Raw genomic sequence first — 27,321 nt, forward strand, 5'->3', positions numbered from 1 at the left:
AGAGGAGAGAGGGTGAGTACACATTCAAGGAGATGAGAACAAATAGCAGGTGCACATGCTTGGTGATCAGTGCAGCACAGTGTAAGGAGCAATTAACTCAGCAAATCAGGAGTGTGTACAAGATGAGCACTGGAGATGAGTCTGGAGGATTCTGGGTTAAAGAGATCCTCAGTTGGGTTGGATTTGCTCTTCAACACTTACTGGGAGGCTGAAGAAAGGTTTTGTGGGAGGGAGTGATGCTTGTTGATCCAATGTGGGTTTCTGGAGATCATGTTGTAGTGAGGACAATCCACTTCCAATGATGTCTGGATCATGTCATCATTTCTAACAAACAGAGACATTTTGACATAACATGGCTTCCTGTAGTGAAGAACAAACTAGCACTTTCCATGTGGATATAGCTGTGCAATTTTGAACTCACAGTTCCTAATAGGTTATGTATGTATTATATGCTCAAGAAACACTAAATTACATAGAGTTCAATTTTTTTCTACTTCTAGAAGGTCAGCTCTCAATTACTTTTTATATTATTTCTATTTAAACATCTTTAATTACCCTAGGAAATAAAAGACATTTGGCATATACTCTGTTGGCTTTCAAAACCTAATACACTTTCTTTGTGAGAGAATAGTTTGTCTTTTCTCATTGCCAAAAATATCATACATTTGCGTATAACCTAAATCTTTCTGGAAAAAATGTTTCAATCTAATGTATGCAATATTTTTATTTCTAAAGTATACATATTTTTATTCTTCAATATTTATTTTGAACTTATTTAACCTTATAATCATTCATCTAAGTAAACTTGATGTATGATCTGGAAATATTTCTAATAAATGTCTAAGAGGCTCAAAGCTTTTCTTGTGTTTTTCAATAACATATTTATAGGGTGTTCCTGGAGACCCTGGAGCAGTTGGCCCGTTAGGACCTAGAGTAAGTATTTTCACTTTGCTTTCCCACCAGTTCCTACATAAAATGGAATATTTTATCTTTAATGTGTTTTACTCTATTAAATTCTTCTACTGGATAAATAACAATTTTATGGAAAATATTGTGTTCTATGAAAACAGCATATCTCTACTTCAAATTCATTTCTCAGTACTAAATTGGGGGAAAAAAATGAGCCATTTTAGTGGCTCTGCTCTAAATTCTTTTTCAGTAGAAATGCCCAGAGACATTTCAATTTGTTTTAGAGCAAAGACTGAGGTTATTTGACATGTTAATGTTATACTAGGGAGAAAGAGGAAATCCTGGAGAAAGAGGAGAACCTGGGATAACTGGACTTCCTGGTGAAAAGGGGATGGCTGGAGGCCATGGTCCTGATGGGCCCAAAGTAAGTACAATCATGATCTGGGTGTTCTAGAAAGCTCTATTACCACTGCTCAAAACGTACCAGCTACAGGCTGGAATGGGGGTGGCTTAGCATTGAAGGCCTTTGCCTCTGAGGCCAGAGGACCCAGGTTCAATTCTCCTGGACCTGCGTTAGCCAGCTGCACAAGGTGGCACATGTTTCTGGAGTTTGGTTGAAGTTGCTTGAGGCCCTTGTGCACCCATTCTCTTCCTCTCTCTCTCTCTCTCTCTCTCCCTCGTTCTCCCTGTCAGATAAATAAATAATAATAAAATAGTTTTTATAAAAGTATCAGCTAGTAGTAAAGTGTATTTAATCTTGTTTTTTTATGTTAGATTAACTGAAAAAATTACTTTCCTCTTCAGCAAATGTGTAACTAGCATCCACTAGGCTTTTTCCTGGCTGTTAAAGAAGAAACTGAAAAGATCTGCAATGGGAATAATGGGCCAAGGAATCAGAAGATACATCATACAAACATTCTTAATGTTTACTAACGTAAAATTTTGAAGCATTTATGAAGGAACAGAAAAGAAATAGAAAACTGCATCAGTTATGGAAGATATTCCTAATCATGCACTTCATTTTCCTTTTCTTGGTTCCTTAATGATGTTTTTACTACTTATATAAAAATCTGTGGGTTTTGAATTCTAAAAATACAGTTTTTCAGATGATAAAAACAGTAATCTTTCAAATGCCATTTCATGATTAGTAGAAGATAATGTAGGCAACTTTAGAGTACACAGATGAGGAAAACTTTTCGTGATCACGTAACATGAGAGCCTATGTCATCTTCAGAGTCCACAGTGAATGAATAAGGTTGAGTTTAACTTGATTGCAAAATTGTATAGGAAACCATTTTAATGCCACAGTATCTTAAATAAATAAGAAGGAAATATTTCTTTTTCCTTGAATACAATGTCTTCTTTCTCTATTAGTATCTTTGTAGTATGGCCAATAAAGTCCAAACAAAGAGTAATTCTATCATTTTTATCTAAATTAGCATCTGATTTTCTTTTACATTTGAATTGATATACAATTTCCTGCTTCTCTCATTGGAAATATAAGCCCCCAATCATAAAGTAAATCTGATTTTTTTAAATTTTTAGATAACCAATTCAGATAAACCCTTCTGAAATGCAAAATGGATACACATACAGCCTTATGAAATTGCTTACCTCCAACAATTTTTGACCAATCAAAAGAGAAACTTCACAATTCCAGTTCATATATTCATCTAGTCTCATCATTCATTTTAGGGCAATCCTGGTCCAACTGGTACCACTGGAGACACAGGTCCACCAGGTCTTCAAGGTATGCCAGGGGAAAGAGGAATTGCAGGAACTCCTGGTCCCAAGGGTGACCGAGTAAGTCTTTTTTATTTTTTAAATTTTTGTCAACATATTTTTAGATGTTATATGATAATGATTCCTTAAACACACTTTTTGTTTCTATCAGATTGAATCATAAATTATTTGTTTATTCTTCTAATAAATATTTAATGAGAGAACATACAGCCAGTTGCCATTCTATCTTGGAGAGGTAGAGATACAAAGAAAATTAATTATGAGCCCTTGCCCTCATAAAGTTTCTCATCATAAAGGTACAGAACAGACAAGTAATTTAATGAACAAATGGAATTTTTTGTTTTTGCAGGGCGGCATAGGAGAGAAAGGTGCTGAGGGCACAGCTGGAAATGATGGAGCAAGAGTAAGTGAGCACGGATGTTTTTCTGGCTTGGTCTAGAAACCAACATTGCTCTATCATTTGAAATTTACTTAATTTTTTATAAATTTAAGTCAGTTATGTTTCTTTGTTGTCAGGATTAGAAGAAAGGTAGCATTTGAGAGTTAATGTGGATCAATTGTGGGTACTTATTTTGTTTATCTGGAAGTATAGTCTGACACATAAAGTCATTACTGAAAGAATGAAATGAAACAAAATTAATTTTGCTGTGGAAAGAGGTTATATAAAGAAAGTAATAGGATTTCTCTTACCCCTTTCCTCCCCACCTCTTTCTATTATTTTTTTCTCTCTGATTTTTTTTTTTTTTTCTTGAGACAAGGTCTTACTCTACAGCCTAGACTGGCTTGTAACTGACTACATAGCCCTGGCTGGCCTTAAAGTAATAGCAGTCCTCCTGTTTTAGCCTCTCAGGTACTAAGATGATAAGTGTATGCCACTGTATTCATCAAATCTTTGCTAATCATCTTTAAATTGCACATACAATGTCTGTTTTTGTTAAAATGCTAATTAATGAACCTCCTTCTAGCACAGACGAATAGAGTTCTCTAGCTACCAAAGTTGTGATATGTTTCTTAATAATCTGGATGTTAGCAGTTAAAAAAAAATACTGTATAGTCAGTCCTCATTATTGTTCTCAACAATAAGAAGGCTGAGGGCTGGAGAGATGGCTTAGAGGTTAAGCACTTGCCTGTGAAGCCTAAGGACCCCAGTTTGAGGCTCCATTCCCCAGGACCCACGTTAGCCAGATGCACAAGGGGGGCACATGCAGTAGCTGGAGGCCCTGATGCGCCCATTCTCTCTCTCTCTCTCTCTCTGTGTGTCTCTTTCTCTGTCACTTTCAAATAAATAAATAAAAATAAACAAAATAAAAAAAAAATAAGAAGGCTGAATAAATGGAATGTTGAGAAGGTTGGCTGATATCAAAACATTGTTTAAATTCTTGTCAGGAATTGTTATTGTTATTATTTTAGTATTTTGGTTTTTTGAGGTAGGATCTCACTCTAGTCAAGACTGATCTGGAATTCACTATGTAGTCTCAGGTTGGCCTTGAACTCACAAGGATTCTCTTACCTCTGCCTCTAGAGTGCTGGAATTAAAGGTGTACACCACCACACCCAGCTAGAAACCAACTTTTAATGCTTGTTAGTTCAATACTACAGGCTCTTGCAATTCCAAGGCTAAGTCAAGAAAGATGCTATATTTTCACACATGAATGATTTCCTCATGTTAGAGTGGTTACAATAACTCAAACACTAAAAATTTCTGATAGTGTTTGAATTATTGTAACCACTCTAACATGAGGAAATGGTTCATGTGTGAAAACATAGCATCGTGGTTACCATAATCTCATGGAGAAGGGCCTCTAGTGTAAAGGGCATTGGAAGGACATCACATCAGGTTATTCGTTGCTAATTAGGTTAGACAATGAGTTGCTTGGACAGATATTGGTCATTTCCCCCAGTCACCCATGTAGCACCTTCTGGCACTAGACATGGTGACTGTCTGGGGACTGACTCTCTCCTGGCTTCCAGCCATGCCATTCCATTTTATGTGTCAGCTGAGTATGGAGTCTTCAGCAATAGGGTCTTACCGCTGGCCTTTGGTGGGTCATCAAGTACTCTGACAGAAGTCTGTCATTGTTTTGGGAAACCTTGTAGGTTTCTCTGATCCAAAGCTCATTGTGGATGGTAGCCCCAAGCTGGTAGTGGGGGTTACAGGTCAGTGCCCACTAAGAAATTGAGGAAAAACATAACTAATATACAAGAGTTAGAGAGGAGAGAAAGAGGGGGGAGAGGGGGAGAGAGAAGGAGGGAAAATTTAAAAATCTGATTGCTTTTAAATATGACCAATGGAAAAAAACCTTGAAAATGTACAGTCAGTGTCATTTGTTATAAATAATGATTTACAAAAGCAACCAGCTATAACAAAATGCCATTATTTTTGCCTACTTGTTTGTTTAAACATGAACATTTATCTAAATTATTTTTCTCAGTATGTCTATGTTCTGTTAATTGACAGGGTCTTCCAGGGCCCTTAGGCCCTCCAGGTCCTGCTGGTCCAACTGGAGAAAAGGTAAGTTGCAAATTATCATTTTATGGACTCAAAATCATCAGGCCTACATGCTAGCTCTTTTTGTAAACTTTTCTCTTTCATAAAATACTACCATAGGTGAGACAGATCACCTCAAACTTCACCCCTAATATCCATCCATATGGTACCTGATTACCTACAAATTGTATTGTTTGGCTACTGCTTTGGATAATAACCATCAAAAATCTCTTTTCTAGGGTGAACCGGGACCTCGAGGTTTAGTTGGACCTCCTGGCTCCCGTGGCAATCCTGTAAGTAAAAATCTCATGATGTACTTCAGTATAGGATTGAACAATAAAACAATTCATCTTTTACCTTGTATATTCATGTAGCTATCATCTGTCTGTCTATATAGCTACATATCAGTCAATAATCTATCTATCTGTCTTCTATCTATATCTAGCATCTATTTATCTATCTTCTAACTATAGCTATCATCTTCTTTCTATCATCTATTTATCTTTCTCTCTATAATCTATTTATCTTCTATCTATCAATAACTATCATCTATCTATATCCATCTATCACCTTATCTATAATCTGTCTGCCATCTATCATCTGTTGATATAACTATTTCATTTATCTATCAAACCTCCAAGATAATTTCCATGCCTTTTAGATTAGGCTATTTATAACTTCTTGGTGTTCAATTTAAACTTTTAAAATATCAGCTTCAAAATCTATTAAGACCCTTTCAGACCATTAACTTGAGATTTTGCTCAATGATCTTTATCATAGTTTCATCATTATGAATCTGCCTCAAGTTGTACATCTGATTTATCTTTAGACACAATTAACTGTACCAAATTATACAATCCTGTCTTAAAGTTTGATCTTGTTTAGAATCATGAATGAAACCTTCAGTAACCTCTATCTCTTCTTAGGGGTCTCGTGGGGAAAATGGCCCAACTGGAGCTGTTGGTTTTGCTGGACCCCAGGTAAAAATTTCAAATATCCCTAATTAACAAGGTAACACTTTTTTCCTATGAGAGCAATGAGTTTAAGTATCGTTGTTATATTTTTGAAGGGATATTATTAATTTAAAAAATTAGTTTCCTTTTTTTTTGTTTTATTGGAAACTTTATTTAAAAATAAAATTGCAACAACCAGGTGACAAGCTTGAAAGCCTGTAGATCAACATGTGACATTCTGTGTGGTGGAAAGTTGTAGGGTAAATGAACAACGAGGGCTTGTCTCTGTACTGATCCAGCCTCTATCAAGCTGGCATGAGCAGCCTGCCGGGACTGGAGAACCAGGGCACGTCCCAGGGCAGTTTGCTTCAACATGAGTTCAGTACAGAGCCACTAGGGGCGAGTGGGCTCTTGAGGGTGGCTCCTCTGGAGATAGATAGCCCTATAGTGCAAGCACAGCGAAGACCCAACTTACTGAGGAAGCCTAGGCCTTTCTGAAGGTTGAAGTTCCCTCTGGCCAGAGACCAAGGCATACTCTGGTCGGTTCTGGAAGTTAAAAGGCCCCTAGGGTTTTTCTACAATGCAATTATGCATTGTAATAGAAATATATTTGGATAATTTGTTGTTTTAAGGAAGTCTTCAAAGATTTTATGGGAGCTTTTTCTATTCTGCTTAAACCTGATTATAAAGCAAACATGTTAAAATATATGACTAAATAAATAGTAACTATAATGAAATTATTTATCACTTATTATTATTATTATCAGTTCTAATTTGAATACTTTCATGCAGGGTCCTGATGGGCAACCTGGAGTCAAGGGTGAACCTGGAGAGCCAGGCCAAAAGGGAGATGCTGGGTCTCCTGGACCCCAAGGGCTAGCAGGGTCACCTGGCCCACATGTAAGTTTACAAATCAAGTACGGCATATTCTGACACCAGCATTCAATATGCAGAGTGCACAGTAAATAAACCTACTTGCTTTATTCAGTTGCTTCTCATTTTTTCCTTTCATTTAGGGTCCTCATGGTGTTCCTGGACTGAAAGGTGGCCGAGGAACCCAGGGTCCACCTGTAAGTCAATTTGACATTCTAGGGATCTTATAGAGCTAGTTTCAGGTAGCTATTGATTTCTGGATTTCACCCAACACTGTACAAAACAGTTTTATATCTCTCAGTCGTATTGTACTTAATATAAATAAGTACAAAGGGTACTTGAGCTGGAGGTCTGGGTAGAAGTCAGTTTTGCAATCTTGAAAACCCAGATGCTTTCATGTGTGCCATAAGTAATTTATTATCTATGAAGAAGGCTAAGTAAATAATGCAAAAACACTTCATATATAATTGATTACAAAAAAATTATTTATGTGTTTTTAGCTCTACTTATGTATGTTTGTTAAATTAAAAGTAGAAATAAAAATAATATACTGTGCACAAATTAATTCAAATTTTAAACAGCATATAATTGATGAGTAGAATAAGAAATGTGGTTACAATATGGCAGGGAATCAAAAAGCTAAGTGTATAAAAAATATTCCAGGAAAATAGATATACCTAATTAAAATATTGTTCAAAAACTGGTTACATAACATTGTATTCCTAGGGTGCTACAGGTTTTCCTGGTTCTGCTGGCAGAGTTGGACCCCCAGGCCCTACTGTAAGTCAACTTAATGAATTAAATAATTGATAATGAAATAAACACACACATACATACAGATATATATTTTTGTTTTTATTTAATCCCTTGCTGATTTGTTTTCCTGCTTGATAAGTCTTAGTGCAATACTTCATTCTGATATTATATTAATCAAAGTAAATTCATATTCAATGATCAACAGCTTTTTGGAAGCACTAATTTCCAAGTCCTCTTTGAACCCCAGTGTTTGGTTATTACTCTACATGAGTATTAATCATTCATTTCAGCTAGAAAGCACTTTAGAAATGTTTTTAGTAGATGACATTTTAGGACCAAACCCTATCATATACATTTATCCAGAGTTTGAACAGGACCTTAAATAAATTTGAAAATTGAAAATAATTTTAATACTTTTAACAATGATTCAAAAGAAATTATGTAAAAATGAAATTTAGATTTTCTTCTGGGGCATTGCTCTTCCCTTCCATGACTGGTTACTTCCCAGGAAGATGATCCTGTGAGGCTTGCTATCTCCACTAGAGGCAGAGCCCATTGTGTCAATCCCTTTTATGTGGTTTCTGCTTCGCCCTCCTCAGAATTCCCTTCTATATTACACCAGGGTGCTCAAGGACCTGCAGGGCCTGCAGGGGAGCCAGGGAAGGAAGGACCTCCAGGTCTTCGTGGGGACCCTGGTTCTCATGGACGAGTTGGGGATAGAGGACCAGCTGGCCCACCTGGTGGCCCTGGAGACAAAGGGGACCCAGGAGAAGATGGACAACCAGTAAGTTATATATTTCAGGCCAACTTCACATGAGATATTTGTAAGGAAAGACACTTGATAGTCACTGCTATGCTAAGTGTCTGTTGAAATATTAATCTGAGTATATTCCCAAGTCCTTTTAGAGCATTACACTATATTATACATTATATTTACTTATAATATATTTATTTATATATTATACTATATTATACATTATACATGTTTAATTTGCAATTCTCTGCTATAAACAGGTGTGTGTGTGTGTGTGTATGTATGTAAGTGTGTGTGTGTGTATATATATATATATATATATATATATGTATATATATATACATATATATATATATACATATATATACATATATATATGTATATATATATATATATACACACACACACATATATATATATATATACACACACACATACATACATGTAAAACAGTAATGGACATGGTTTACCCAAACTAAACCAAAAAATTTCTTTGTGAAATTTCTGCTATATGAAGAAAATGAGACAAAATGAGACATATCTAACATCTAAACACCTCTAAATGTTACCATGTTCTTTACTTTTTAAAATTTTATCATTTTCAAAAGAAGAAAAATAATTATTCGAAGTTCTCTCTGTTTTTAGTCAATATTCACATTATTCATTGAGTTCTTTTCTAATTGATAAACTATTTTCATCTTTTAATACCATTAGATGCTTTGTGTGAATTAAAGTTTAAGACTGTTCAACATGGTTCTATGAAATAGAGAGCTTTTTCATAGCACGAATCTGTAAAACTCTATTGTAGATTCCTTGGACTCGATTTCACTGTGTTGAGTTGGTAATTATATTAATATTCAATATTAGGGTCCAGATGGTCCCCCTGGTCCAGCCGGAACAACTGGGCAGAGAGGGATTGTTGGCATGCCTGGACAACGCGGAGAGCGAGGCATGCCTGGCTTGCCAGGCCCAGCGGTAAGTAGGTGCAAACACCAATATTTCGTCTGACATACAATATCATTTTTACAGAGAAAATGATTCTTTTTGCTTCATAAATAGATTTATGCAGTTGAACTGATACTAATTTTGATGTTCTTAAAAGCCTTTTATCTTAAATGTAAAATGTTTAACTGTCTTACAACCTGTTTGAAAAACATGTTTCTTTAACCCTGAGGCTATAGAGGTAGTCACGCACATATTTGGGGTTTTGGTGAGGCAAATAAATATTTCATAAAAAATTAAAGAAGATTGTTGGGGCTAGAGAAGGAGGTATATTCTCCTGGTGAGTTGATAGTGTCTTTTAAAATAAACATGCTTAACAAAACACCCATGCATTACCTTAAACCATCAAAGGGAAGAAATAGTTGCACTAATATAATAGAGGTGACTATGGGGTGAACTTTAAGACTCTGAAGGCAACTTGCTGTGCCCTGGTGGGGGGAGGGGCTTAAGAATTTCATATTCTTTGGCATGTGGATAAAAGGTTGATTCAATATTGCTTTGAAGAGACTAAATTTTGCCACTGAATGTTTACAGTGCTTGAAGGAAAATTGTTTTTATGTGGAATGTAGACAGAGATATGCTTCTGGGGTTTTACAACTGGGAGACTGCTGAGAAAGTCAAAGCCAAGAAATTAGGAATTAAGGTTTATTTTAATGTTATCAGAATCAGGCCAAGGATTGGAATATAAAATTCCTCACATACATAGATTAGCAAAAAATAAAATAAAGTCAGGAATGATAATGGACGTGCTTGTGTCTTGCTAGTGATACGGATTCTAGAAGGGCAGTTAGACTTAACTGTGTGTGACTTAATTAAACAGTGGACACCTGAGCTGCTACTGGGGGATGGTTTTGGGTCCTTATTAAATGTCAGGAGAAATGTGAAGGAATACGAAGTGGACATGCCTCTAATAGGCATTGGTATTGTAAGGTAATGGACAAATATTGCTAGGAGGGCCTGCGATACTATTGAATGAATGCAGTCTTATGGGAACTGGTTTTATTGTTTTGTTTCAAAAGCAGTTGACATATTTACACTTCAATTTCAGGGCACACCAGGAAAAGTAGGACCAACTGGTGCAACAGGAGACAAAGGCCCACCTGGACCTGTTGGACCCCCAGGCTCCAATGGTCCTGTAGGGGAACCTGGACCAGAAGTGAGTGCTGCAGTGAAAATCACTTCTTTCTTAGCTGGATGTGACAGTGACAGTTCTTGAGAAATACAGTTAGAAATTGAGAAACTGACTGCACCTATGACCTGAGAAAGGATTTTAGTGATGATGTCTCATAGACTCCACTTCCCTAGGGAGCTGAGTAAATAATGGCATGAAGGAAAGGAAGGCCTTGAACTGACCTTTTAGTCTTGAGTGAGCATTTTGGTTGATTTAGATTTGGCAAATTGTTTTGAAGGTTAAAGGACACATCCATTCATTTTTTTCCCTTGTTATTATTTCAATCTGAAGTGGGATATTTATCAAAATTGCCAGGCATTATAGTGATAGGATTAATGTAACTATTGCAAGCTATAAAAAAGAAGAAAGTAAGTAGAGAGCATTTTTCTTATCACCATAAAGTAACATTATGGGTGTTATGTCCCTTTAGGCTCTTTTGGGAGGAAATTATTTTTTGGCAGGCAATTTGAGAACTTAAATGGTTAGAATGTCCTCTGGTCAGCAATTTAATGAGTGAATTACCAAACAGATTTTCTTGAAATAGCTAATGAATGACTTTCAGAACTATTTTTATAAAAAATAAAAATGTAGCTCTGGAAAATGAAATACAATGGACCAAGAAGATTATACAATTCAAAATGAAATTTTGTATAAGATAAACATAGTTGTCATTAAAAAAAAACCTTAAAAATATTGTTTTATAAGAAGTAAAGTGAAAACAATTCCTTTATTAGTAATTCAGACAAAATATAAGACAATAGCACTACAATTCTTGTGTATTTGAAGGTACTTGGGGACTTTTCTTTTTTTCAAAACAGGAATTAGACTATGAAAGCTTATGTTAATTTTGTAAGCAATTGAATGGACAAGAAGATATGTCAGTATTATCTCTTCTACTGAGATTCCTAAAAGTCATGATTTGTAGTTTAAAGAGAAGTCTAAAGCATGATGTTACCTTCCTGGCATTTGAAATAATAGTTTAATAGATTACTCAGTTAAGTAGTTTTTCAAATATTATTTTTTTTAGGGTCCAGCTGGCAATGATGGTACTCCAGGACGGGATGGTGCAGTTGGTGAACGTGTAAGAACAATGTCACTATTTTAAATTATCTAGACAAACATAAATCTGAAGTTCCTATAATTTTGCATTACCTAAACCAAAGTTCCCCTTTCCATCATAGCTCTAATGTAGCTCTACTTTTTCCTGATAGAGACAGAAATTTTTATAAAATCATAACTTTCAAAAAATCATATAAGTGAAATCATATTTTGATACATGGCCAAGTATGGTGACATATGTTTAAAAGAATGAAAGCAAATTATTGTAATGTTTGATATAATCTTAGAGGCTTTGGAGGAATGTTCTAAGTTTTCAAATCATTCACGAAAGTATAAAAGCTGAAATAGAACCAAGTAAATCTAAATTTCTGTACTCACTCTCTAACAGTAGTGAATGCTGAGGATTTAAGCCGTATGGCTTGTCACAGTTTACATATCACAAAGTGCATTAGATGTGCTGAACTGAAACTCAGCCAACTGTACCTGCAGCTCTGTCCCTTCTGGCAGTGGTATGTGTCAGATTCCCATATAAGGCTACCAAAGACAACCAACTCCTTAACCCAAAGTTTATTATGATGTGATGGCTTGTCCACTTCAGGACTCCAATTATCAAAAGGGCTTCCAGTAACACAGACCTGGTTGCAACCTGGATTTCTTAAGTGATGAGGCACATGAAGCTGAGGAACTTTTCTGGATCTCAGTTTTTAAGTACTTCCAATATGATTAACATCTATACTGTTTGGCATTTATATGCTAAATATCATGCTTATAAACCAAGGCAGGGTAGATACTCCAGGGCACTTCCCTATTTAAAAAAAAAAAAAACGCAAGGAGAGGAGAAAGAGTTTTAGGGAACATTGGGACAAGACTCTCCTTATCCATCATAACTCAGAGACTGTAAACTCTCTACTTATCTGCGGTTTTTCCCTTTAATAGGAATTTTGAAACTATTCACAGATTTGGTTATCTACTCCCTATTTTTATCTGTTCTATCTATTTTTATGAAGTAAACCCCTTTTGTATTTTAAGTTATGTACAATATTTTGGTCACAAGTTTTAAAATTAACTAACAATGGAAGTAATTCCAGATATATCCTGAATGTGGTTGTGTTTTAAATGTTTATTGTTTCTTAAACCTTGGAATGGTTTCTTTGTGTGTGTTCTTTAAGCTAGATGTCCAAGCTCATTCTGGGTACAAAATTAATTAGCCAAATAGAAGTTAATTTCTGGCAGAAGATAAAGTATGACTATATTTTTATATATTTTTTGAGTCAAATATTTACATTTAAACATGCTCATGGTACAATTATCTCCCCTTTTACTTAAGGAGATAGCATTTGAAGCCTTGTTTGATGGGTCGTCTGGGTTACATAAGCAGTCTCTTGCTATCCACATTTTGCATGGCTTTATTCCAAATGAAATATGTGTCTGAACGCATCCATGGTGGCTGCCTACAAGTATTTACTTTTTGAGGCATTGCATCATAATAATGATTGAAGGTGGTATAATGTTTCCTTTTTCCCCCTAACACTGGAAATGGTGCTTTTTAAATGGGAAGAAGGAATTGATGCTCCAAGACCAATTTTCTGAAAGAATGTATGGAATTGAAAATGTAGAAGGTAGTTCTTGAACCTTTGCTGGGTCTCATGCTCTGGATAGCAGTTCTGTGGAGGATGTCAAATTCTAGTAGCTAACTTTTCTCAACTTTACTCATCTTGACTTCAGAAAAACAGAGTAAAGTTTAAACAGGGACTAAGAAAGCAAACTAAGGAGAAATAATCTTATTCTCTTAAACTTGATTTATTAACAAGTCAGTAAAACATTCAAGGGAAAAATAAAAAGGGTTTTAGAGTATACTTTTATATTGTGATTGGAATGAACATATGGGATATGTAGAATTGAAGAATTCAGATTGTAGACTAAATGTCAAAAACAATATTAAGTATAATATGTGTCTACTTTTATCAGGGTGACCGTGGAGACCCTGGGCCTGCAGGTCTGCCAGGCTCTCAGGGTGCCCCTGGGACTCCTGGCCCTGTGGGTGCTCCAGGAGATGCAGGATTAAGAGGAGAACCGGTAAGAAGGAAATCTATTTTATACTGATGTATGTGTACGGAAGTATACTGGCCTATCAGCCTCATGCATGGATACATAATCCCTTGGTTAAGGACTAAACAAAGAATGATAAATGGCCAAATGTGAATATATATAATGTCTTAGAAACACTTGATTTTAAATATGGTGTCAAAGACCTTGACTTCCCCTATGTAGTAATTTTGTGATGTATAGAACATGTAATATGTGTCAACCAGTTAAGTGAATACCTTCATTAAGTCATCAACTAAATCATTCAATGTAGTAAGATAAATTTTAATGTTAAAGAAATAGTACATTCTTGCCCATATAAAGACATTTGCCAGATTTTAATGCACTGGATATAAGAGCATACATGAAAAAATACACGTAAGTACCCCACTGTAAACTCATGCTTCTTAGCATGTATGTATCTATGATGTGTACATAACTTTTTGATATTAATTTGTGTGAATTGTTTTCTAGGGTTCTCGAGGTCCTGTAGGACCACCTGGCCGAGCTGGGAAACGTGGTTTACCTGTAAGTTCTATTTTCTGAATAAGCATATGTTCACTTAAGAAAATTTTACTGGGCTGGAGAGATGGCTTAGCGGTTAAGCACTTGCCTGTGAAGCCTAAGGACTCCGGTTCCAGGCTTGGTTCCCCAGGTTCCACGTTAGCCAGATGCACAAGGGGGCGCATGCGTCTGGAGTTCGTTTGCAGAGGCTGGAAGCCCTGGCACGCCCATTCTTTCTCTCTCCCTCTATCTGTCTTTCTCTCTGTGTCTGTCGCTCTCAAATAAATAAATAAATAAATAAATAAATAAAAACGAAAATTTTACTACCAAAGAAGCATTATAATTTAAGATTCTTAAGTAGGAAGGACAGGGAAAAGAATAGGCTGGATCAATAGATACTAACTAATGACTAGAAAGGAGCAAGTGGTTCTACTGGGAATTATATAGTGGGGTGACTCTTGATCACAATTTGCATAGAGTATTTCCAAAAGGTAGAAGAAAGGATTTATAAGTGATTAGCATTAAGAAATGAAAGTGCATTTTTCTCAGAGCTGTTTAAAACTCAGAAATGAAAATGAATTTGAAATTCCTTTTGAACTCTGCAAATCACTTTTCAAAAACGTTAATTTTCAACTCTTCTGCTTATGTTTCACTTCACTCACTCTCAGTTTCATCATTATTATTCAGACTTTTAAATGTATCTCCTGTGAGCAGTCTAATGGAGCATGTATGTCAACATTCATATACCAATGTCCGCTGTCATGGAGAAAGTACCTTTAGAATCATGATCGTGGTCCATCCGCAAAAATAAGAACCATCTTAGCATTATGAAAACAGTCAGGCAATTTTTATGCCTACACCCTTTTACATACAATAGCTAAACCTACTGATATCCAGTTTTGCTTTTATTATATAAAGGTTTCTATATGGACAATTATGATATCCAGATTTAAAGCAGGGGTCATTAACCTAAAACCAGTCAGTGGAATTAATGATTCTACCCATCTTTCAAAGTCAGATTAGTAGGATTCCAGTTCTGTTTTAGGGAAACACTGAAGATGATACTTGCTAATCCTATTGTAGGTAACCTGGGCCACTTGTTAGTTTAAAGTAAAATACTTAACTCCTGGAGCTGTTTTTTGTTTTCTAGGACCCAAAACAGAACTAACCACAACAATAACAGCAAAACACACTTGAGATTTATCAAATAATTTTACCACTTATCAAGCAAGGTGCAGATTTTTTCAAAACATAAAATTCTTAACTATGACTGTTTTTGGAAGTATTTTATTTTATTATAAAATAGAGTCAATGTGAGCCATTTAAGATGTACCATGAGTATGCATGCTACACAGAGAGATTCTTGGTATGAATTTCATATTCTGGTGAATCTATGACATATCATAGTCCATAAAGTTTGATATTACTTTTAAAAATATAACAGGTGACATTTCTACATGTATGGGTACTCATAGAGAAGGGCATAAGAAGTTGGAGGTCATTTCTGATGTTTTACATTATGTCTATGTCATCTAACAAAGCCATTGGTACTGCAAAGGAAGTAGTATGAGACATGGAAGGGAATGGGCAAAGTAGATAGAAGAGTGAGTTGTTCAAATAATTCTAAGGTAGCATGGCATATAGGAAAAACAAATAATGGAAGGATACAGTACAAGACAAACAGGAGGATTTGTAGGTACAGTTGAAGCTGAATGTCATACTTTTTAGTGGTGAAAATCCAAACTGGTATATCACTTTGTTTTCAAGGAAATTAGGTGCCTGAGTAGTCTGATGATATGAACAGCTCATCAACTCAGTAGCTTCACTTTTTTTTGTAGTTACTCACTATCAAGATTTATGGGTTTGGGTACTGATATTGAAGATATGATGAGGATAATATAAGGTTTTGCGTGAGTCCATATGTGTGTGTGTGTAAATTAACTTACTAATATTCTAGTTTCATTTGCCTAAATGATTTTTTTCTGTGTTTTCATACAGTCTTAGTTGTTATATCTTATTTGTGTATTTGCATATTAAAATTTTTAAAAAATCAGTTCATTCTAAGAGGAAGCCTGATGAGTAAAAACAAATGCTTTCGGATTTCAATTTAAAGAGGAATCTACTTATGATATAATATTTTTATTTTACAGTACCATCTGAATACATAAAATGTAATTTTTTGAAAACCATTTAAATAGGCTAGCTGCTAGCCCAAACTTGAAAGCATCTTATTTAAGCAGCAATCTGAGAGAAAATTCTATATTTTTAAAACATATTTATTCATTTACTTATATGTGTGTGTGCACACACACACGTGTACAAGCATGCCAGGTTCTCTTGCTGCTGCCAATGAATGCCTGTCTGCCTTTATGTGTGTGGTTGAAAACTTGAGCCCAGAGGCAGGCAGGCTTTTCAGGCAGCACTTTTAACCACTGAATCATCTCCCCTGCCTCACTGGGTAAATATTTCAAGACTGAATGTTTATGGAGGTATTATTATGCATAGTTTCTCTGAAGATTTGCCATTACTTGAGAAAAGTGGATAACACTTACTAGATGTACTGATTGATGAGTAAAAATGCTGTCCATATACAATCCAGTATTCAAAGTTATAGTAAATACAATAACACAAAGTAACACTACAGTAAATTATTGTCTGAAGAAGTAATATTCATGATGTGATTATATTTCTAGGGACCTCAAGGACCTCGTGGTGACAAAGGTGACAATGGAGACAGAGGTGACAGAGGGCAGAAAGGCCACAGAGGCTTCACTGGCCTTCAAGGGCTTCCTGGCCCTCCTGTAAGTTATTTCTCTAAGTGTTGTTCATCTGTGTATGTGAGAATATGAAGATATATTCACATGAACATTTATTTGCTTATGAAACAAATGAAAGATGTTTAGGCTCATTTTAATATCAACATTATCTTAAGGAGTAATTGTATAGTTACCTATATGTTAGCTACAATTTTGTCAGGAAGGGATATACTAAAAAGCTATATGTACTTTTTCCCCCTAAAATTGTTTGTCAATCCATGGAGACATGGCAGAAGTTGATGAATTGGAATTTGTACTGCTAACGTTCACAAGAGCATCTTAAAGATCTGAATGTAGCATAATGCAAGATCTAAATATTGTGATATCATTATAAATTTCATTTCTATGCAGGGTCCAAATGGAGAACAAGGAAGTTCTGGAATCCCTGGCCCATTTGGCCCAAGAGTAAGTAACAAAAGTTAGTAAATTTCAGGTATAAAGGATATCTTTGGTGATATAATGCAATTTATTGAGAATAATTTCCATGTTATTACAGCTGGGTTGATTCATGTTCTCTGAAATTTGCAGAAAATTTATGAGACAAACTATTTAGCTCTGAAAACTAATTTTAGTAGAAATATCTCCAAGCCTGGCATTTATGCTATAATATGGTCCTACATGAGAATCTGTTGCTTAGGGTGTGTTTATATTCATCTACTCACATTTTCACTTTGGATTAAATTTCCATTAAGCATGCAATCTTTGAGATATATGATTAGTACTACTCAGGATGTGAAAACAATTTGAAGCTGGATATATTTTGTTCTTTAAGTAATTGTGATAAATCATGAGAAGTAGTTTATATGAGATTAATTTAGCAACAAATCAAAAAAGAAAACTAGGGTTTTATAAACTCTGCTTTAATATGAATTCTTCCTTTAATAAGTCATTAGTGTCATATACAATTCACAGACACATTCAGGAAAATAGAAAAAAAAAATATAAAATTTAAGTAGAAAAGAATTTTGCTATCTAAATATATATAATAGCTATATCTACACATATAGATATATGTGGATATCTATCTATCTATAATATAGATATAATATATATGTAAATATATTATGTAATTGCTATGCACAAAATTAAGAATAGTTGTGAGAATTATGTTATGATGCTATGAGATTCTGTGGTTTAAGTACACAAAAAATTTTATGTCCAACAAACACTCTAACTTATGTAATTTTCTTCTACCTTAACTGAACTTCCAGCCAGGTTTATTTGAGATTTGATGACACAATTACAACTTACAAGTCGTTGATTAGCCTACTAGTTTTTAACTCATCTATCCCTTTTCCTATGCATGGGTGATGAGAAAATTTTATGGGATAAAATTGTCAATTATATAAAGTGCTGAAGGTCCATTTATAGTCATTAAGAAGGGAATCTGTCAAATCACTGTAATAGCTCTGTCTGTTTAATCATTATTTGATTAGACAGGCATTATAAAATTTTATTCACAGACCGTAAAATGCAGACTTTGTATTCTGTTAGGGTCCTCCTGGACCAGTTGGTCCTTCAGGCAAAGAAGGAAACCCTGGACCACTTGGACCAATTGGACCCCCTGGTGTGCGAGGCAGTGTAGGAGAAGCAGGACCAGAGGTAAGGCACAAATGTTAGCACAAAAGAAATGCTATTGATATCAGATTGGTTTAATCCAACAATGTCAGTGCAGCATGGCTGTCAAGAACCTCAAACCTAACAGTCACATAGGAGCTTATCTGTATAATTAAATACTTTAATTTTTTTAAATTTTTATTTGCATTTTCCATGATTATATAAAAAAAAATCCCATGGTAATTCCCTCCCCCCCCCCCACACTTTCCCCTTTGAAATTCCATTCTCCATCATATTACCTCCCCATCACAATCATTGTACTTACATATATACAATATCAACCTATTAAGTACCCTCCTCACTTCCTTTCTCTTCCCTTTATGTCTACTTTTTAACTTACTGGCCTCTGCTACTAAGTATTTTCATTCTCACGCAGAAGCCCAATAATCTGTAGCTAGTATCCACACATGAGAGAGAACATGTAGTGCTTGGCTTTCTGGGCCTGGGTTACCTCACTTAGTATAATCCTTTCCAGGTCCATCCATTTTTCTGCAAATTTCATAACTTCATTTTTCTTTACTGCTGAGTAGAACTCCATTGTATAAATGTGCCACATCTTCATTATCCACTCATCAGTTGAGGGACATTTAGGCTGGTTCCTTCTGGTCCAGCCATTGTGGAAATCAGTGTGGAGGTTCCTAAAACAGCTAAAGATTGATCTACCATATGACCCAGCTATAGCACTCCTAGGCATATATCCAAAGGACTCATCTCATTTCCTTAGAAATACTTTAATTTTTAAAAATTGCATGTGTTTAGAGATAGACAGATGGGAAAGGGAGGAAAAGAGGGAGAAAGGGAGGGAGGAAGGCAAGGAGGGAGGGAGAGAGAGAGTAGAGCACCAGGGCTTCCTTCCTCTGCAGCATACAAACTCCAAACATATGTATCACTTTATGCATCTGTCTTTTCTTAAAGGTCATAAAAGTCTATTCTATGTTTTCTTCTAAGATTTCTTTTTAATTAGTTTTGTACTCAGTGTATACAGTCAAGTTGGTACCATCTTTAGCCTCCTCTCTCCTTCCTCCTTTGCAGGGACTTTCCATGTTGGGGAATATGGGCTGTTCATTGTGAGGTTAGCCATCAGTTATGGGTAGGAGGCGATGTCTCTGTATCATGACCCAACTTGTGGCTCTGACATTCTTTCTGCCCCCTCTTCCATAAATTTCCCTGAGCCTTGTTGGGTTCATTTTAGGTATTCTTCAGTAATGAGGTCTTGTGAGCTTCTATGTCTCTGGATATCTGGTTTGGTAGGAGCTGAGTGTTCTCTGTGTTTATCTCCTTCATCCTTGTGCTGGAACCAGGTTTACCAAGAAAGTGGCACTTTTGCTCATTTCCCAAATTATTCTTGGTTTCAGCTAGAGCTCTTTTGAGGTGTGATGGGCTGGTTCTCTCCTTAGAATCTGCATCCATCTGAAAAAGAGAAGGAAATTATCCAATGGAGAGTGAAGTTAGTGCCAGATAAATGGGATAACCTTTGTTTTTTAGAGAGAACATAATAGGTGTAGGCCTTCTTGTAGCCTACATCTGTCTTTATGTGGGTACTAAGGAACTAAATCTGGGTCATCAGGCTTTGCAAACAAGCACTTTTTAATCACCGAACCATTTCCCCAGCCCTATATCAAAATTTTAAGATACATTATTTTGAATGTACAAAATCATAAGTTATGATACCCACCCTTGACTTAATACCAATGAAAAAAATAGGAAATATAAGTGAAGTTTGGAATTTCAGTTTAAAGTTTTCAATACAATTTTAATAACATTGAGCAGAGGAAGACAAAGCATATATCATGGTAGTCTCTAGCTTCTTTGACCCTTGAAAGTCTCATGGTTCTCCCATGTGTTTGTAGTAGTGTGCATGTGTGTATATGTGGTTATGCTTCTGTCTGGTTCTTTTGGTTTTTAGCTATTCTTTTCACCACAAGAGTAGGTCCAGGACATAAAATTGTGATATTCTTTGGAGAATGGGAAAGCATTGGCACAGAGGTTAAGGTATCTTGTGTGGAACCATCTGACAAGTTTCAGAGTGAGTGACAGAACTTTTAACTCTCAGGGCTGTGCTTTCTTCCTGAGAAGTGCACTCCACCTTTCCCCATTTGCGGCCTGGCTCTTCTAAGTCACCAGGTTCTTCTTGGGGAAATGCAGAAGAAAATTAATGGAGAGTGCTCACTTTGTATACTCTGGTACTTTTTGTACTTTTCTGAAAACTGAGGCTCAAGTAGATCCCACCTGGGGACAGAAAGAGCAGAAGAGCTCTTTATTAAGACAATAAAAAGGCTATGTGGAAGCCAGGCATGGTGGCAAACGCCTTTAATCCCAGCACTTGGGAGGCAGAGAAAAGAGAATTGCCGTGGTTTTGAAGCTACCCTGAGACTACATAATGAATTACAAGTCAGTCTGGGCTAGAGTGAGACCCTACTTCAAAAAAAAAAAAAAGAAAGAAAAGAAAAAAGAAAAAGAAAAGCTAATTAGAATTTTCTTCTATTTTGTTCAACACACATTATTTTATGTGCAAAGTAAAGACCTCCTGTAATTTTTTTTTTTTTTTTTTTTTTTTGCTTTCAGAGTGGAAGGAAATTCTCATGTGGTATTTCCTTGGTGTTAACATGTAGATTCCTGGTAGTAGCCTCCATAGCACCCCTTGAAGCCCTTGTACTTCTGTCCATCACTGCTTAAAATAATTTCAGTTAAACTTTTACCCAAATTGTTTGAAGTGAACATACATATCTGCATGCCCTTCACATAAATGATGCATTTTCCACATAAATGATGGTGCATCCTCACCATAGACATCAAAGCAAGTTTTCTGCTTTAATCTTCATTTATCTAAGATGCTGTATTATAGATATGCAGCTATATAGCATTCTTTATTCTTGATATGCTACTGCTTAACAAGCAGGCTCCATCTGCTTGAAAATAACAAGAATCACTGATCTTCACTTATTGTCAAATTGGAGTGCTACATTCTAACTGCCTATATATACATGTGTATCACCCATTTAGGAAAATAAAAATAAAACGCTGTTTAATATATTTATAATTTCTTTTCAATTAGGGTCCTCCTGGTGAGCCTGGCCCTCCTGGCCCTCCAGGTCCTCCTGGCCATCTCACAGCTGCTCTTGGTGATATAATGGGCCACTATGATGAAAACATGCCTGATCCACTTCCTGAGTTTACTGAAGATCAGGCAGCCCCGGATGATGCAAATAAAACTGACCCTGGGGTCCATGCTACCCTGAAGTCCCTCAGCAGTCAGATTGAAACCATGCGCAGTCCCGATGGTTCCAAGAAGCACCCAGCACGGACTTGTGATGACTTAAAACTTTGCCACTCCACCAAGCAGAGTGGTGAGTAGACAGATAGGTTGAACATAACATACTGCTTTGAACCATGCTGTTCTTAACTTCATTAAATATATGTATATATATTTAAAAAATGCTTATTTATTTGAGAGAGGAGAAAGAGAAATGGGCACACTAGGACCTCTAGCCACTGCAAACAAATGACAGACAAATGCACAACTTTTTTATCTGTGGGTACTGGTGAATAGAACCTGGGTTGTTAGGCTTTGCAGGAAAGCACCTTAACTGATAAGCCATCTCTCCAGCCCAAAAATATATTATTGAATGACTAATCTGTGATTGACACAGAGATAAGATAGATGTGCACTATTAAGTTCCAATTACAATTTTCTTGGCTTAATCAAATGAACATGAGCATGTCTAGTGTGGTAAAACCACTTACTTTAGATTATCTCTTTTGAAATTGTTTACTTTGCTGTTTTAAGATGAGGAAAAGGTTTCTTTTACATGGATGCTCTGAGCCTTGGATCTATGATTTAATGAAGTGCCTTTGAACAGTGACTAACCATTACATTTTCCATGAAGAATGCTTTTCAGAGAGTTCTTAATTGGGTCATGTTTTTAAACCTCTGTTAATTATTTTAGAGGCTCAGTCATGCCTGAGATTCTCTCCATTTGACAAATATTTCTATCTGGAAACAGGTGAATACTGGATTGATCCTAATCAAGGGTCAGCTGAAGATGCTATCAAAGTGTACTGCAACATGGACACGGGAGAAACGTGCATCTCAGCAAACCCAGCCAGTGTGCCCCTCAAAACCTGGTGGGCCAGCAAAGCTCCCGACAGCAAGCCCGTTTGGTATGGTCTTGATATGAATAGGGGATCTCAGGTAATTTTCTGTTTATACTCAAAATTCCCTTCTTTACTTTTCATTTATGTTTTTCTGTATTTATTTATAACTATGCTATAATTTTTCACTCTGTTTACTTTAACTATGTTTACTTTTTATGTATGTATGTAGTATGATGTGTGTATATATGATGTGTGTATGGGTGAGTGTGGGTTTGTAAGAGCCATGGTACATGTATTGAATTCAGAGGATGCTTCAGATGTGGGTCCTCACCTTCCACCTTGCTTGAGGCAAGGTCTCTTGTTCACTGCTCTTCATGCCAGGCTAGCTGGTTGGTTGACAAGCTTCCTTGGATCCTCCAGTCTCTGCCTTCCATCTTCCTGTAGGGAGGCTGGGATTACAGATGCTTGCTGCAGTATCTGGTTTTGAATCCAGCTTTACATGGACTTTGGGAATCTGAACTCAAGTCATCACACTTATGCAGCAAGTACTTTTACTCACTGAGCCATCTCCCGAGCCCTACTACCCTTACTTTTAAATGACATGTTCTCATTAGTAACAGCTGCAAAATCATTACATAAACAAAGGGTTACCATGGGCTATACTACACAAATTTTGAATTGAAATAGTCCTTTTGGTATAATAAAGAGGATTTAAAGTTCTTTTAAAGTATATGGCACTAACTTGGAGTATGCTGAATGACAGTCATATTTAACTGCAGAAGGCCTAAGTTTCAGCTGGGTCTTTTCCTGATGTGGATGAAGTTACTAAACCTTTAAGAGCCTACATTTTGCCATTATAAAGTAAGGGTGATAATGCTGACCCTATAGCCTCTTTTAATGTTTTAGTGTAGAATCTAATAGATGATCAATGATATGTATCAGATGATTGTTTAAGTAATATCTCATTTTATAACCTTTGTAGGATTATGCTGGAGGCATTTTTCTAATTGTAAGATTTTTATTAACATTTTTCTGATTTCCACTGTACTCTTTCCATCATGGTCCAGCATTCAGAGTCTTGTCAGGCTCCCTATCACAATGTGAACATTTCTTCCCTGCTTACTGCTGAAAGAGTTTCCTCTCTTCATCTCCTAACCTTTTGTCAGAACTCATATGGAGAATAAAGTTGATATGGGAGCATGAAGATAAGCTAGAGTCTGCCCATTAGATGATAGACATAACATTTTAAATGTATAGTTGAAACATACTTTAATCAATATGGTATGGTATGGAAAATCCAAATGAGAGGTGTTGAAAAAAATCTCAGAGCTAAAGGTGAAGACAAGAGCTTGGTGGGACATTAATTTTGATAGCTTGTTTTTATTGATTAATGGAAAACATTAATTTATATTTCCTACAAATACATAACTTGGGAAAATGGTTAAAATAATTTTATGCCAAGAATTGATTACTAATTCTTATGCAAATTGAAAACAAAAATAATGAAATATACCCAATACATGATTAAAGCAGATATTAGAATATGTAGCCTTCCTCTGGCAAATTATGATAATCATAGGTTTTGTTACCTATTATTTGAAGAATTGAGGACATAGGTTTTTAGTTCTGACTAGGGTTATACATCTTAAGATATTTTACATGTGTAAGTAAAATAAGTTATATAAAAGCAAAGTAATGTTCTTCAAAATTGAGTTATCTAAAACCAAGTTACCTATCTGTCTATCATCTATCCATTTGTAAGACATTATGAAATCATACACCGTTACATTTAACAGACTCTTTTTCCTTTCCTAGTTCACATATGGAGATTACCAATCGCCCAATACAGCTATTACTCAGATGACCTTCTTGCGACTTTTATCAAAAGAAGCCTCACAAAACGTTACTTACATCTGTAAGAATAGCATAGGATACATGGATGATCAAACTAAAAACCTCAAGAAAGCTGTGGTTCTTAAAGGGGCCAATGACTTAGAAATCAAAGGAGAGGGAAACATTAGATTCAGATACACAGTCCTTCAAGATACTTGCTCTGTAAGTACTTTGTGAGCTACTTTTTTTTTTTTTCCTGCTACTCCCTTTGGTTCTTTTGCTAGTTATTTTAAGCTACAGAATCTCAGATCCATCATAAATTTCATGAGTCTAAAATATATAATCAATTGATGATTTATATGTCTCCCCACTTGCCTCCTTGATACAAAAAGGAATATATTGAGTGGTGAATTATAGTTCCATTGGTGGAATCCAAGCTTTCACAGTTTATGTTTTTACTCATTATTTTGGAACTTGGAAAACTAAAAATAATTTATTCAGAAAGAGCTGAGTGCCATGTCTGCTAGAGTTTTACTTTATGTACTAATGCTCTAAAAATTACTGTTTCTATATATATTATAAAATTATATAAACTTGGAGGGTTTCTGTGTAATATTTTTGTGTCAAAATATTTGTATATACTATTAACCCTTTGCCTCATTGCATTCCAGAAGCGAAATGGAATTGTTGGCAAGACTGTTTTTGAATATAGAACACAGAATGTGGCTCGCTTGCCCATCATAGATCTTGCCCCTGTGGATATCGGCAGCACTGACCAGGAATTTGGTGTCGAAATTGGGCCAGTTTGTTTTATGTAACCTGAGCCCAGAAACATTGGCGATGAGCACCACCATCAATGACCACCACTGTTCACAAGAACTCTGACTGTTTGAAGTTGATCCTGAGACTCTTGAAGTAATGGCTGGTCCCACACCAGCACTGTACATATGGTCTGAAGTGCCTGGCCTCCTTATCCTTCAGAATATTTATTTTACTTACATTCCTCAATTTTTAATTGACTTAAACTATTTTTTCAATACAACAGTTTAGGCTAAAATTGATCAATGACCATGACCACCTTAAAAAAGTAAACTGATTAAAAAATAAATTCGTGCTCTTCAATTCATTTCCATGTAATGAATAAATTATTTATGAGGACATTCTTCTTTGTAGCAGGTAGCTTAAAGAGTAGGTTATAGGAAACCACAACACATGTGTATTTTGCTTGTCTGCAGCTTGAAAAGTAGAAAGCCATGCCCTTCTGTTACCTCTCACCCCTGGATGATCAGTAAAAACTGACTGAAAATCTTTTGCCTTACAACTGAAACCCACATGTATATCTTCATATTGTAGTACCATTATAGAGATTCTTTAAAGATAATTTTTATAGTATACCCAGTTCACACTGTTTTAAATTAAACTTTTAAAATAGTGAAATATCAGAAGAAATAGAATTGAAATATCAATTTCATAAATTTTTAAGAGCTTTTATGTTTAAACATATCTCTCATTCAAATGTAAGAGTATCTTTACCATTTGGCATCATATGTCAGTTACTTAGGTATGCCATTTAATACATTTGCTCTTTCTTATTTAAGAAGTTATTGAGTAACAAAAAATTTTTACATACAACTTTATAAACTTACATCCAGGATCCAGAGTTGAGACTCCCCCACATGTATAATGTCAACATCCTGAAGCCTGTAATAAAGAAATGATCTAGAAATCCAGAGTGGTGGAGCTATCCCAAATCAAATGTGATGATTGGATTTAAGCCATTTGATCTTAGAATTTTTATAGGAAAATATGACCCAACATTTCTTAGCATGAGCTACCTCATCTCTCAAAGCTGGGATGGACTTACTATTGTTTATACTTTAGATATTAAAAGGTGCTATGCTTCTGTTATTATTCCAAGACTTGAGATAAGCAGGGCTACAAACTATTATTATTGTTTTTCCTTTAATGATGGTGCTAAAATTCTTTCTATTTTTTTTAAATAAAAGTTGTTTCATCAATACCATTTGTGAAAACAGACCTGTTGAACTTCTAGTTTCTGAAAGAAAGCACTGTCCCAGTGTCTTTCCACTACCCCTCTGCCATACTGTATTTGGAATACCTTGTAATACTTGCATGCTTCTGAATCAAGAACATGTAGGTCCCCTTGTGTTTAAAGAGTTTTTTTTCTTTTCCCCCTAATTGCTTTTGTTGGCTCCATTGTTATTTCTTACTCAAAACTAAACAGCTTGGGCCATCCCAAAGGACAAGCCACATACACAACTTTGGTCATGTATCTCTGCAAAGCATACAATTAAATGCACGCTTTTGTCATGTCAGTCGTTTTCATTTTGTGGAATTCCTTTGAAAATATTAGCTTTACTTAGTTTCTAATCATGAAAGCTAAAGGAATGTGGTACTTTTTGTTTATTATATTTGAAGGACCCAAAGAATATTTTACATCATGTATGCACAGGCTTACAAAGAATATCTGACACTATACAAAAAGGATTAAGAATATTAATAATCACCAAATATGATTTTTAAACTCAGGGTAGGTATTGATGAAAGTGAAAACAATGAAATTTCCATTTTGAATAAATTAATATAATGTCTCAAAGTATAAAATGAGTGAAGTTAGCCTAAAAAGTTTCAAAGTTTTATTT

The 27,321-nt window shown here is 35.5% G+C and overlaps 1 protein-coding gene across 1 annotated transcript in view; it reads left to right on the forward strand.

Annotated features, from left to right (window-relative positions):
- Col5a2 (collagen type V alpha 2 chain) overlaps window positions 1–26,994 on the forward strand; it is a 143,291-nt gene extending 116,297 nt beyond the window's left edge. The window contains exons 32-54 of the mRNA XM_045148173.1: window positions 889–933; window positions 1,235–1,333; window positions 2,605–2,712; window positions 3,002–3,055; window positions 5,111–5,164; window positions 5,380–5,433; window positions 6,067–6,120; window positions 6,886–6,993; window positions 7,110–7,163; window positions 7,693–7,746; window positions 8,345–8,506; window positions 9,344–9,451; window positions 10,527–10,634; window positions 11,677–11,730; window positions 13,677–13,784; window positions 14,268–14,321; window positions 16,991–17,098; window positions 17,465–17,518; window positions 18,608–18,715; window positions 21,786–22,077; window positions 22,735–22,922; window positions 24,641–24,880; window positions 25,330–26,994. Coding sequence (XP_045004108.1) covers window positions 889–933; window positions 1,235–1,333; window positions 2,605–2,712; window positions 3,002–3,055; window positions 5,111–5,164; window positions 5,380–5,433; window positions 6,067–6,120; window positions 6,886–6,993; window positions 7,110–7,163; window positions 7,693–7,746; window positions 8,345–8,506; window positions 9,344–9,451; window positions 10,527–10,634; window positions 11,677–11,730; window positions 13,677–13,784; window positions 14,268–14,321; window positions 16,991–17,098; window positions 17,465–17,518; window positions 18,608–18,715; window positions 21,786–22,077; window positions 22,735–22,922; window positions 24,641–24,880; window positions 25,330–25,476 — 2,415 coding nt within the window. The 3' untranslated portion in view covers window positions 25,477–26,994. The remainder of the gene's footprint in view (window positions 1–888; window positions 934–1,234; window positions 1,334–2,604; window positions 2,713–3,001; window positions 3,056–5,110; window positions 5,165–5,379; window positions 5,434–6,066; window positions 6,121–6,885; window positions 6,994–7,109; window positions 7,164–7,692; window positions 7,747–8,344; window positions 8,507–9,343; window positions 9,452–10,526; window positions 10,635–11,676; window positions 11,731–13,676; window positions 13,785–14,267; window positions 14,322–16,990; window positions 17,099–17,464; window positions 17,519–18,607; window positions 18,716–21,785; window positions 22,078–22,734; window positions 22,923–24,640; window positions 24,881–25,329) is intronic.
- Window positions 26,995–27,321: the final 327 nt, after the last annotated feature.

The sequence above is a fragment of the Jaculus jaculus genome, chromosome 4 (genome assembly GCF_020740685.1).
Source record: "Jaculus jaculus isolate mJacJac1 chromosome 4, mJacJac1.mat.Y.cur, whole genome shotgun sequence".
In the NCBI taxonomy this organism is placed as follows: domain Eukaryota; kingdom Metazoa; phylum Chordata; class Mammalia; order Rodentia; family Dipodidae; genus Jaculus; species Jaculus jaculus.